This window comes from Strix aluco, chromosome 5 (assembly GCF_031877795.1).
Source record: "Strix aluco isolate bStrAlu1 chromosome 5, bStrAlu1.hap1, whole genome shotgun sequence".
Taxonomy (NCBI): Eukaryota; Metazoa; Chordata; class Aves; order Strigiformes; family Strigidae; genus Strix; species Strix aluco.
Window position 1 is genome coordinate 11,491,844 of NC_133935.1, and position 12,627 is coordinate 11,504,470.

General features: G+C 42.6%; 1 protein-coding gene across 5 annotated transcripts in view; it reads left to right on the top strand.

The window, feature by feature from the left end:
* The first annotated feature begins 2,814 nt into the window (after nucleotides 1-2,814).
* Nucleotides 2,815-12,627, top strand: part of GNPTAB (N-acetylglucosamine-1-phosphate transferase subunits alpha and beta) — a 45,635-nt gene continuing 35,822 nt past the window's right edge. For 3 of the 5 annotated variants that reach the window (XM_074825945.1, XM_074825944.1, XM_074825949.1), the window contains exons 1-2: nucleotides 2,815-3,005; nucleotides 7,912-7,997. In XM_074825945.1, coding sequence (XP_074682046.1) covers nucleotides 2,889-3,005; nucleotides 7,912-7,997 — 203 coding nt within the window. In that variant the 5' untranslated portion in view covers nucleotides 2,815-2,888. Of the gene's footprint in view, nucleotides 3,006-3,658; nucleotides 3,816-7,911; nucleotides 7,998-12,627 lie in introns of all 5 variants that reach the window. The other 2 variants (XM_074825946.1, XM_074825948.1) reach the window with 2 other exon arrangements.

Genomic DNA, 12,627 nt, shown 5'->3' on the forward strand with positions numbered 1-12,627 from the left:
AACCCATGGCAAAAATGGGAATATAGGGGAACATCTGGAGTATAGAGTCCTGTCTCCTGTCACAAGCTGGCTAAGCTGTCTCTCAAGGCTTGATAGGTATTCCTGCTATTCCTATTTCAAATATATTCCAGAACCTGGTGTTCTCTCCTTTTTTGTTTGCTCATTTGTGGTTTTGGTTTGTTTTTTTAACCTGGTGACAGTATTGCATTTGGTTAAATAAACTTCCGATCTTCATTCCTGTGATGTGAACAAGACAAAATTGTTTAGTGTCTTCTCAGAAGGCAGGATCTGGTTGCTCCTTTCCATATATCTGTTTCAGTTTAAATATATATTCCTTGAACAGGAGTATTCTACAAGCAAGTACAGATAGAGTCCCATCATGATTTGTACAGTAGCTTTTTACATCTCCGTCTACTGGAATACTTTGGCTGATACTTTATAAAATCATATAAAGATTATGTGAATTTTAATGGCTTTATCACATTGGTATTATATGGAAGTATTTATTAGTCTGTATACATGTGTCATCCCACACTTTGCACTAATTATTAATCCAGGCCTTGAAACCATTCAGTTTTCCCTGACTGATTTTCTGCCTTACTTTGGTGTTATGTCTCTCAGCTTCATATTTTCAGCACATTTTAGTCTGTTTCTGCATTTATGCGGTGTTGTTGACCAGAACTAATGTTTTTGTTGTCATAATCTGCATACATACTATACTCCAGTTCTCAATGAAAACCTCAGTGTGCTGACTCAGAATACCAGGCCATCACTAGTGTGGTAGGCAGTGGTAAAGAGATGCTGTCACTCAGTGATAATAGCTCAATAATAATAATAGCGCCGTGCTTGAACAGGAGGTGCAGGTGAGGGAAGTACCAGCAAATATCTAAAGATTATATTCCTCCAGGGTAGTACTTTGGCACATGGGTGAGAACATGTGAAGGAAGAAGACCGCTTATGTTAGGGGAAAGTGCTGGCTGTGCACAACTGGTGATAAAAGCTTAGCCAGAGGCTTCTGCGTACAGAGGCTGGAGGGCTGGATTATCACGAAGGGCTAAATAAGTATAATCATGCTGATAACACGGGATAAGGAGGTGGAACACAGCACTGTGTGGTGGACTCTGAGGGTCTGAATTTGCCATCCTGTCCCATGGCCCATGAAGAAAGAAAGGAAAAGCACTGTGACACCAAAAAGGTAAATAGGAGGAGGGCTCAGTGGACTGGGAGAGCTGTGGCAGAGCGCCGTGAACTCATGGACACTTCTTAAAGTACAGCCAGGCATCGTCCTCTCACACCACAACTGTGTAAATATACTAGAGCAAACTTCTGGAAATGGTCAGGCATTGTTATTTCACACAGGGAAAAATAAGAACACAAGGGTGATGTTTGTTACTCGGAAAAGTCACTGCAGTGAGTTGTAAGAAACACTTAGAAGCAGACCTTTCCATGCAGGCGTAAAGGACTACAGAGATAGGTGCTACTGTCCTTGGCCTCATGAGGGCCCATGACACCACATTATTTTGCTCTGGTAACCAGAAATGCCTCCGCCTGATTAAACTTTTAACAGTGGCAATACCAGCAGTGTCCTATGTAGACGGCTGAACTTCATGGCAGAAACCAGAGTGATGCAAATTAAGGACTTACAGAGTCTGCTGTCAGCTAGTGATCTCTAACTAGTTTCTTATTATCATGTTTTGGCCTCAAGAACTGTCCTTGAAGAACTCCATGAATAAGCTTCTTTTAGCCTGGTGGTTCCCCTTTTATGAACCTTTTATGAACCCTTTTATGAACCACACCTCATTTCTGTGCTGAAATATGCATAGAATGGTTAAATTAAATCTCAGCACATAGCTCTACTGTATCTTTATGATATCCAAGAGTCCTCCTGATCCTTCTTAGCTAGGGAAAAAAGATTTGTTTTGCTGCATATCTGCAAGTGTGACAGGATGGTGCAGCTCTGCTGGCCACAGCTGGATAGGTGCTTACATGTGTGGAAAAACTGTCTCGCAAGTCAGTCATTTCAAGATCACCTAGGAGAGTACATATCAAAAAGTTTAAATTTTATTCAGCAGCCAGTAGGTAACAAGGGAAGAGTCACAAGTATGATCATGACAATGAAGTGAAACTGGTGTGATTTTTTGCTCCCGGGTGCGTATGCTCACGCGTGCTGATTCACTGTTCCGATGCCTGGGGGAGCGCTGTCAGCAAAGCCCTGCGGGTGCATAGGCTGCGGTATATTTTCACAGAATCACAGAATCATTCAGGTTGGAAAAGACCCTTGGGATCATCGAGTGCAACCATCAGCCCTACTCTACAAAGTTCTGCCCTACACCATATCCCCCAACAGCTCAGCTAAACGACCCTTGTGGCCCACCTGCTGCAAACACGGTACTGGATCCGGATTTCTTCATCCATATGATTTCTTAAAGAACTGCAGGGACAGTCTGCCTCCTCCGGCAGACCCGTACCACGGATATACTGCGAAGCCTTGCGCCTTGAACGCTCAACGCCATGAGCGAGGAGCCAAAGGAGGAAAAAACCATGCAGTCGGACGCCGTATTGCCGCCCGGTGCTGAGCCCTTTGGGAAGGCTGAGGGAAACGGCGGCGCGGCGGGGGCCGGGCAGAGGCCGAGGCCGGGCAGAGGTCGAGGCCGGGGCCGGTGCCCGCCCGCTGCCGCCGGAGCCGTGAGGGAAATCGGGCGGGAGGCTGAGAGCAGCGAGGGGCCGCTAGGTGGCGCCGCGGCGCCGCCGGAAGCGGGGCGGGCCCTGAGGGCGGCGGGACCCGCCCGCCCGCCCGCCCCGGCGCACGGCAGAGCGGTGAGGCGGGCCGGGCCGGGCCGGGCCGCGCCGGGCGAGGCGGCGGGAGCGGCGGCCGCCGCCGGCGGGCCATGCTGCTAAAGCTCCTGCAGCGCCAGACCTATACCTGCCTGTCGCACAGGTATGGGCCCTGCCTCTGCCTCGGGGGCCTCGTCCTCATGATCGTCTCCGCCCTGCAGTTCGGGGAGGTCAGTACGGCGCCGCGCCGCCGTGGCGCGGCTGCCCCCCTTCCCCTCGCTTCCTGCGGGCAGCCCCGGCCGCGCCGTGCGGAGCCGAGCGATGCCGGCGGGGAGAGGCGCCCGGCGCAGTCCCGCGCCTGCAGGGCCCGGGAGGGCGCGGGCGCCTTTGGGCTTGAGGCTGTTTTTCCGCTGGGGAGCCGGGTGGTTGTCGCGTCCCGCGGGCAGCGAGTCCCTTCAGCGCGGCGGCGGTGCCCCCTTCTTGTGTTCGGGGCTCTCACCGCGGCTGGGAAGCGACGCGAAGCGCCCCCGCGTACCGCGGTGTCGGCGCTGAGCTGCGGGAGCCCGGCCGCTCGTTCCCCGGGCGGCGGCGGCGGCGGCGGCGGCGGCGGCGGCGGGGCCGCCCCCCCCGCCCCCCCGGTTCCTCCGGCCGCCCCCCCCCCCGCTCTCGCGTCAGGTGCGCCGGGGGGGCGTGACGCCGCTCGCCGGCAGGCGCCAGGTGTGACGCAAGCGCTGGGTGCCCCCCACACCCCCCCCGGAGGGTGGTTGGGTGGTTTCTAACAGTCTTGGCGGGCCCTGGGAGAGGAGGGCTGAGAAAAATCTGCCCGCTGCGGGAGCTGGTGTTCTCTCGTCTTGTGCAATTTTTTCCCCACTTCCCTTATCAGGTGATTTATTGGCGCTGTATTCGTGTTTTGTTTGACTTCTGAAGCCTGTGCTGGATGTAACCTTCAAATGGCGACCGGGAGTGACGGAATCTTCCTCCCTTCTGGAGTTTAAAGAGTTAAACGTAGGCTCTCTCCAAGCTGCCCGCAGCTCAGCAGAGTCTGTATTACATTGCTCGATGGTTATTACTCAGTTTGCCTGCGATTTGTAGATGATGTAATAGAACGTCTACTTTTTCTATATATGATTTTATACAGATGTATAGTATATTTTAAAGCTTCATTTCATATTACCCTGTCTATTTTCAAAGTCATCAATGAAAGAATCTAGAGGGGGAAAAACCAATCCTGCTTCAGTGTAATGTTTGAGATTATAGTAAATATTCAGGGAATTAAAGGAAGTATTTTTGTCAGTGTAAAAGGATGTCAGTGTTAAATGCAAACAGACTGGAATTTCCAGATTCCTCAATTGTTCTTTTTTTTTCTCCTTTTTTTTTTTTTCTTCCCTGTTTTATTTTGATGGGCTCCTTCAGATACAGAAAAAAAAAATTGAACAGCCATAAAGAGCATTATCTGAAACTTTTGAGTGTAGCCCAGTCAGAACTTTATTTTGTGTATCTGTACATCATCTTTGCATGAAGTACTTCATCCCTGCTGCCTTGCAGGGTTCACAAGTTCCTGAAACACTTGAAAGCCATCAACGAAGTAATTAATTATGTAGTACTCTTCAGCATCTGTTTGTACATGATTATCAGCTTGGATTGGTGTATACCTCTTGGTGCTGTGAAACTGAGTATAAGTTTGCCTTTCCTCAGAATGGGGACTTAAACTGAACTTTAGGATTTCTTAGAACTTCGAAGGTTTTTTAAAACGCTTCAGTAGTTGTCCAAGTTATGGCTGATTTTGCTGAGAATCAGTCAAAATCACTGCTCAGAATTGTTTTCCTACCAAATCTTAGTTTGCTACTTCCAGCCCTTTTAGAGATATTTGGAAAGCTTGGGTAGTATTTAGACAGTGAGGAAAGAACTGGCAGATTCATGTAGGAGTAAATTTTCAAAATTATATGTTAAGAAAAAAAGAAAATTGACCAGCAATGTTTTTTAAAAAAACAAACCGACCAACAAGAAAACCCCCACCCTTTGTGAAATGACCATACAGATATATTGAAAAATTTTTTTTTTTTTAGAACGATGGTGAATAAGCTTGCTAAGATATATTTGCATACATTTTGCTTTTATGATTTAAAGTAGTGTGTTTTGGTAAACAGTAGTAGTTTAAGGATTTAGGAGAGACTAGGCTTGTGAGAACAAGCACTGTTAGACCTCTTCTGACAACTGTAGTGGGAATGGAAAACACTTCTCTTTTTCATACAGAGTCCGCAAAGCGGCAGCTAATAAAAATATGTAAGACTGTTTTGAAATGAAACCAAGAGATCTTTCTAGTAATTATCAGATCAACCATTTTTAACAGTTTGTGGGGAACTGTCAAGCAATAAAAATCAGCATGAGGCAGCGCTTATCATATCCTGGGGTCTGAGCAGTGTTTGCAGTTCTGCTTTTTCTCCACCCAGCTTTTTTGTCCTAGTAAGCAAAATTGATCTGCTTGCTTAGATTCATGCTAATATCAATACTAATGATGGCATAAAAGTGGATGGCTAGGACAAATATGTTGAGATTGGTAATGATGTGCTGCCTCAAGCTGAAAATGAGCTTCATTGCAAGAAAAAAAAAAACTTGAGCTCTATGAAATAATAGTGCGTGAAGCATGATTCAGGAACGCTTCTGCAAAATCATAAAGGCCAGGAAGGTCTAAGCCAATGCTGTAACTTAGTTGCAAGATGAACTTTAAGTTTTAGGTCAATTTGGTTGTAAACCCTTCTTGGCTGTCCTTCTGTTGTTCGCTCAGCTTTGTAAAATGTTTCGTAGCAGGAACATGCCACAGCCACTGTTACCACCTGTCTGATACAGTATCTCCTAATAGAGGGTGTCTCTCCCCCTTTTTCTAACATTGTTCCCTTAGTGGTTTTATAATACCAGTATGTATTGTTGATGCAAAGCGGCCTCCAGGCATTATTTCAACACTAATAATGTGACAGGAGGAAACAGTTACAGGAAAAAAATGTATTGGGTGGGAAGAGCTTAACTTTTTTCCTCTCTGTCTTTCTAAAATGATCTTTTTAGATCTCTTTAGAAGACCTGGGTCTTTTTGGTTATAGTTGCACAAAGGCAAAAAACCAAAGGCTTGAATGGTTAACTTTTTTTTTTTCCGGAGAGCAGTATTATTCATATAATAAATTAAGTTCTACTCAAATACTTCCATATTTATTCTAGCAGCAGATCAGTGTGTGTCAGTTCATTGTTATCAGTAGTAGCAAATGTTTCCGTGTGGATATCTTTCAGTGCGTGCTGGATTAAACTAATGTATTTGGCACAAGCATGAAATGACTTGCGCATGGAAAAAGTGTAATAGTGTGTTTTCAAGACAATACCCGACTTTGGTATTTAAGGGAGGAGATTTTATGCTCACCTGGGAAATCACATGTCCTTTGTGTAAGGGGAATGAACTTGTGCAGATGTGATCTTGGTTACAAAGAGACTGTTTGCAGCTTTGACAGGAATTGTGTGTGTGTGTGTGCTTGTCACCCAGCCACATGATGGGTCTTCCCTGCTCTCTAGAAGGACTTTACTTTGCTTTAGTGGCCATGAGGGTAGAGAGATGTGGTGCCGCCTTAGAAGGGAGGAAGGTAGTCTTTATGTTATGGTTTTGAATGGGAAATCTCAGTGCTAGGTTAATGGTTGGACTAGATGATCTTCAAGGTCCTTTCCAACCTAGATGATTCTGTGAATGCTATCTTAGAGTAATGGTAATACAAGAAATAAACAATAGTAAAATTTAGGTCTAGGAAGAGTGGTGTAAAGTAAGTACTATCCTTTCTTGGTATTTTTGGTTTTTTTCTCCAGTACATATAAATATGTACTTACACAGTGAAAATAAGCCACTACACCTTCATCTATAAAGCAGCACAAAGTGCCACTGTAGGTTTTAAGGTTGGACTTTCACTGTGAAAGATATCATAGCAAGTTTATCCTGGAGTAGAACCTAAATGTTTTATATTTTTATCTCAAGTTGCTTTTGCTTTTTTGCTATATCAAAGCATATAAGCATTTTTAGTGTTGAAAAGTCTGATTTTATTTTTTTTTTCTGCTTAGAACCATGATGTTGGATACTTCATTAGTAATGGAAACATAACTATGTGCCATTGTTTTGTGTGTGTATATATGTACTTAAGAATGGAAATGGAATGTAAAGGGGGAGTAAGAATTGGCTTGTAATTGGTTTCCCATATAGCTAATATGCATGAAAATGCCTGGGAATGGGGACAGCTGGCAAAGGGCATTTAAGTGGGTGCAGCTTGATGTTTTAGCTAAAAACCTTGATGTCTGGATGAAGGTGGGGAAGACAACCTTCAACTGTGTGTTCCCACCATTCCTCATCTGTTTCGACAAACAAGTAGAGGAAGATAAAGTGCTCTAGCTTTTGAAGGTTCATCTTTCTGTTGGTTTAGTTCTGTGAGTTGGCTCACTGTAGGGTTGGATGAACTCGTGTCAAGCTAAAGGGAGGTGCAGAAATGTGGGGGGATGGAAGAGAGGCTGCAGCCTGAAGAAATACTTTGCTGTTGGGTTAGTCTGGCTGCAGTGTAAGATGTCACCTGTATTGGGAAAGAGCTATTGTGTTTTAAGTTTGTTGCCAGGTCAATTTGCATAATTTGATATGCCCTGGCCTGGCTGTTCGTTGCAAAACTCAGGTTTTGGAGGTGTGTATACTTCAATATGTCCTGTATGAGAATAGAAAGGAAGACAAGCAAAATTATGCAAGGGGGGGGGGGGGGGGGTAGGGGTTTCCCGCTTGTTTTGTAGTATATTTGGTTTTGGGAAAACATTCCTGAATTTTTCTAAGGCTAAGAGACAAGGGGAGGTAACCTAAATGAATAGTAGAATAGAAACTGTGTCCGTAAAACATGAAATTCTTTCTTGCAGAGAAAAAACAAAGTTTATTTAAATCAAGTGTGGTCTTAAGTTCTGGCTCATTGTAATAACTTAGTTTGGATTAAGATCTGGTAAATTGTGCATTAACGCATAGGTCCATTTGAATGAAATTGATTGTGATTAAACATTTCAAAAGGAGAAATTTAAGCGTCTAATTTTAGAAGGTGATGATATCAAGTGTTTTGTGTTTTTTTTTTTTTTTATTTGCAGGTTGTTTTGGAGTGGAGCAGAGACCAATATCATGTTATGTTTGATTCATACAGAGACAACGTTGCTGGCAAATCATTTCAGAATCGGTGAGCTTTACTTGAAGTTGACAGTATTGCACGCTTTACTGTTCAATGACTTTTCAAATATTTAAATCAAGTATGTTAGATGATGTAACATACTGTTGAGCAGGATCTTATTGTATGGGCTCTAAATCTACAGCAGATTTTAAACTTGGTGGTTTTAAAATTGTGAGTTAGTGCTTAATATCCCAGTTTGGAAGATGTTTGGCATTTGGAAGGACTAGTCATATAACAGAATTTACATTTTAAATGCATTTAATTCATCCAGTCTCTAATGAAACATTAAAATGGTGGTAATGTTAACAATAAAAGGAGGACGTGACATGTTTTCCATATATTTTCTTATCTTTAAGTATTGTTCCTGTGTGCTTAGAATTCCAACTTTCAGTGTTTTGAAAAGTTATTTTGCATCTACCTTACATTTTCTGTGACATGAAGGACATTATTTAGTAGAGAGTCACAAAGCTAGTAAGAAGAAGTTTTTTTAAAGATGAGTGCATGAGAAAAGCAACTCGCAGCAAGTTGGAAACCAAGTCATATGGGTCATTTGTTTCAGTTGTGTTAACTGCTACTTGACTTCTTGTGGTTTCATTGTTTTGTGTCTGAATAGTTGTGGGGTCTGTTGCTCAGGAAGTCAGTGGACTGTGAATTGGTAGGTGGAAGAAGCTACTAAGTAGATATCATCTGACTTGTAAGTGTTGATACACATGACTGGAAAAAACAACCCTGAAAGCAGATGCTTAATCTCTCTTGAGGTTTGTTGAATCACGGGACAGTAGAAGTGATCAGATCAGTTTGTCACGCTTTAGCTGGTGCTTAGATGACTCTGTAAAAGTACATTGCATGGTGTCAGTGAATCCTATGTACTTTTATAGTCTCATCTCTTACCCCCCTCCCCCATTTTCTGAAGGATGACAGATGACAGCAGCTCATATGGATGATTAGCTTAATGTTTACATGTTTCTGCAGTACTGAAGTGAAAGCATGGTAGTTTGTTCCTGTCAGTACTAAAATGCCTGACGTTGTGATAATTAAGTACAGTGCTTTTATAAATGGTCGAGTTGTCCAAAACAGAATTGCAAATCTTACTGTTGTGATGTAGATGTGGTCAGTTCCCATTTCTGCAGTGTGTTTTCTTGATATAGAAATGTTAAGAAATTAAGCACATAACTAAAGAATGGTTAGCCATAGTAGACCTAAGAGTTGTCTGGTTAAGCTAAGGCATTTTGAGCTGTGGAAACAAGGCGTTTTTGAACTGTGAGAACAAAGAAGCAAGTACACATAAACAAAGATAGAGGCCCCAAGGACAGAGGATGTAGCACCATGGTGACAGAAGGTAAATGGGCATTTTATGACCCAAAAGGATGACTCCCGACCCAAGGACGCGCATCACATTTCAGATAAGGCGGAAGAATCTGTTGACGTTGATGCAACTCTTTTGAACTAATCACACTTTTGTTATAAATATGTATGTTTGTGTTGTGAAACCTCATGAATATGTATAAGATACCTGCATTTAAGTCGTGGGCTTGGGTGTGCATGTTAGGTGGAGGAATCCCCCGTGCACCCAGCGCTGCAATAAAGAATGCCTGCTTTCTAATACTCTAACTTTGAGTCTTAGAGAGTTTTCTTCAACCGGCTTTTTTGGTATCATTCTTACTTCATTTTGGTGGTGTAAAGCACTCTTTAGCTAGTGTTGATTTCCATGAATTGTGAGCAAAGCATGTAGTGCCTGGGGGGGGAGTGTTATTGGCTGCCTGAGCAAAAACTTAAAGTTTTCATGATGGGTGCTTAAATTATTCTAGTTCATCCATAAGTCTTTAATACTCTTATGTCAGGCATGACAGGGAAGTTTGCTGTGATAGTTGGTATCTGCACACAAATTCCCATAAAAGTTCATACCAACCAAAAGTCTTTGTATAGACATACTTTTAGGCATCCAATAACTTTTAGAAGTCCCTTGTCAGGTGTTCAGTTTATTTTTATTATCAAACTTCATGAATGCAGTAGTGGACCCCATCTTGCAGTATGCACTGTATCAGTGATGGTTTGATGGGGTTTTTAAGGTTGGTATCAATGCAACATGTAGGGTGTGACATGGTTTTTACATAAATTGAGGATTGTGAACTTCCAGTTTTGATCCTAGATTATCCATTGATTTTTAATCAGTTTTTATTCTAGTGTTAAAGAACAATATTCAGAATTGGAGAACAAGAAGCTTATTGGTTTGGAAATTAAGCAGATCCAGTGCTTAGTGGAAAGTAAAAGCTGCATGGCCTTTAGGAAATGTTAATGGACCTTTGACTGAATTAGTGTTATCTTCTAGGAGTTTTGCAGGAAAACATCTCTGTTCTTGTCAAACAGTTGTGTTACAAACTTTTATAAAGAAAATCTCAGTGTAAAATGTAGACAGATTTGTGCATGTGGGCAAGCTCCTTATGATTATGAACTCAAAAGGCTCTTCTTCCTGAGTAACACAAAACCACCGAAGTTGTTAGCATCATTAGTTACACCTATTGAATGCTGTTCTCTGACAGACCAAGGAAGACTTACTGTTTTGCCTTGAACTTTAGAAATTGCCTTGGTTTGCTTTTCCCTCCTGTCACATGTCCTTTGGCATCCCAGCTGTTGTACTTTCCAGGGAGTCACATCAGCTGCTAAACTTCCTACTTGTGTTGCTGAGGCTCTTACACAGCTTGAGACAGTGGAGTAGAAATTCCAGGGCTTTTTACCAAGTCACCTCATCCAAACCATTTCTGAAGACTTACTTAGTTTTGATATGAAAATAAAAGGGAGAGAAGGAAACTCAATAATGGAGTTGTATGCAAGTGCCTTGGACAAGAACTGTATTTTATTACTCTCCACCAGCAAATTCTGTGTTTTGTCAAAAGATGATGTGTAATTTTGCTTTTCCAGGACATGGCTAAATCGTATTTAAAACTCCAAAATACGTGTGAAAATGTGAAGGAACAATCCTCAGCTTTTAAAATGTCCAGACTGATTTCAGTTTGGTACAGCAAATGAGAGCCATTGGGGAGTCATTAATTGTTGAACAGAGTGAGGCTGGAGAGATGTACAGGTTAGGGAGCTAAGAGGTACTGGGGGCAGGAATAGCGATGGCACAGCGGAGTTGCCATTGGTGGGTAATTCCAGCGACGTAACAGGCAGGAGGGCTGGGAGGTTTACAGTGGGGAGCTTAAGGGAGCAATAGACTTACACTCATTCGTAAAGAGGCTCAGCAAGGTTGGAGATCACCCTATGGTAGCTTGGGGGAGATCCAGAGGCTGCTGTGCTCCTCCAGCAACTGTGGACGCTGAGACAATGAGGCTTTGTCTTCTAGCTGCAGTGCTGGCTGGGAGCATGGCTCTCCTATGTAAACAAACGTCAAAGGTACAGAAAATGCTTCCAGGCAGGTGCATAGAAAAGGCAGCAGGTGCAGGGCTCCTGTCTTATCTGGGAGAGCTGGTGGCTCTGGCTTTGTCTTCAGGCAGGATCCTACTGATATTTTAAGGTTTGCAAGTGAAAAATGGGTACAGTTTTGAAAGAGGAAAATAAATGTAAAGGAGCATCCAAAACAGGCTTCAACTTATTGTCTGGGAGTCTCCAAGGAAGTTTCTAAAGTCCATGTTTGCTGACGTTAAAATCAGTAGCAAATGGGAAAACTGATGATTTTCTGTAGAAAGGTATTACATAATTTCCATTTAGGCAGCTCATCTTGGGCTTAATCTGTTTCCTAGACTGGTATTGGTGATGAAGACCAAACGTATAAATGCACGTGAAGGAGAAACACAGCTTTAGAATTTGAGGGAGAATGTTTTTGATCTTTTCTGACCTTGAACAACTTGCAAAAGACTCTGCATATTAAAAACAGCGTTTGAGAAGGATAATGTGGAAGTGGCTCTCCTGTTCCTTTTTAATTTTAAAGCAAAATGCTACTACCTGCTTTTCAAAATATAAACTCTCAGTACTTTTTAAGAGGCCATAAAACCAACCAGAAAGCTTTGGCAAAGACCAAGAAGGTAAAATCTTAACAATGTTCCTGAGCCTAATTGGGAGCAGCAAATTAATTTGTGTATGATACCTGGTTTTTATTACGTTTGATAACCTCTGTTTTCTCAAACAATATATGCTGTAAAAATGCATTAAGAAAAATTGGATTTGGATAAATTTTAAGCAATTAAACTAGGGGATCTGCAAACAGTTCACTTGCTTTAATAGACTTTTTTTACTAGTCTGTATTGCCATTGGTAATGAAGAATGAGCTTACCACGCCAGGGTTAATTCAGAGTTGACGTACCTGCATCTGACCAAAAATGCCTTTTCTCTGTGGACTTTATTAGTATTTGCCTGTATGTGGCATCATTTCTATGCTAAAAATCAAGTGTAGCAAATTACATAGTTCTATGTGCTATTGCATAGAAACACACTTTTAGCAAATGATAAATTATGGAGAGGCTTCACAGAAGTCAAAATTGCCTCATACCCTAGGAAGAACTGGAGTTGAGGCTTTTTTTTGCGGGGGGATGTTTTATATTCTTCAGTGAAGCCTGGCCAAATAAACTCTGCACTTTGCCCAGAAGACTGAGGGTTGGGCATTTTTGAAATCAGCTGACTTGAGTCGGTTGCTTACACCTAA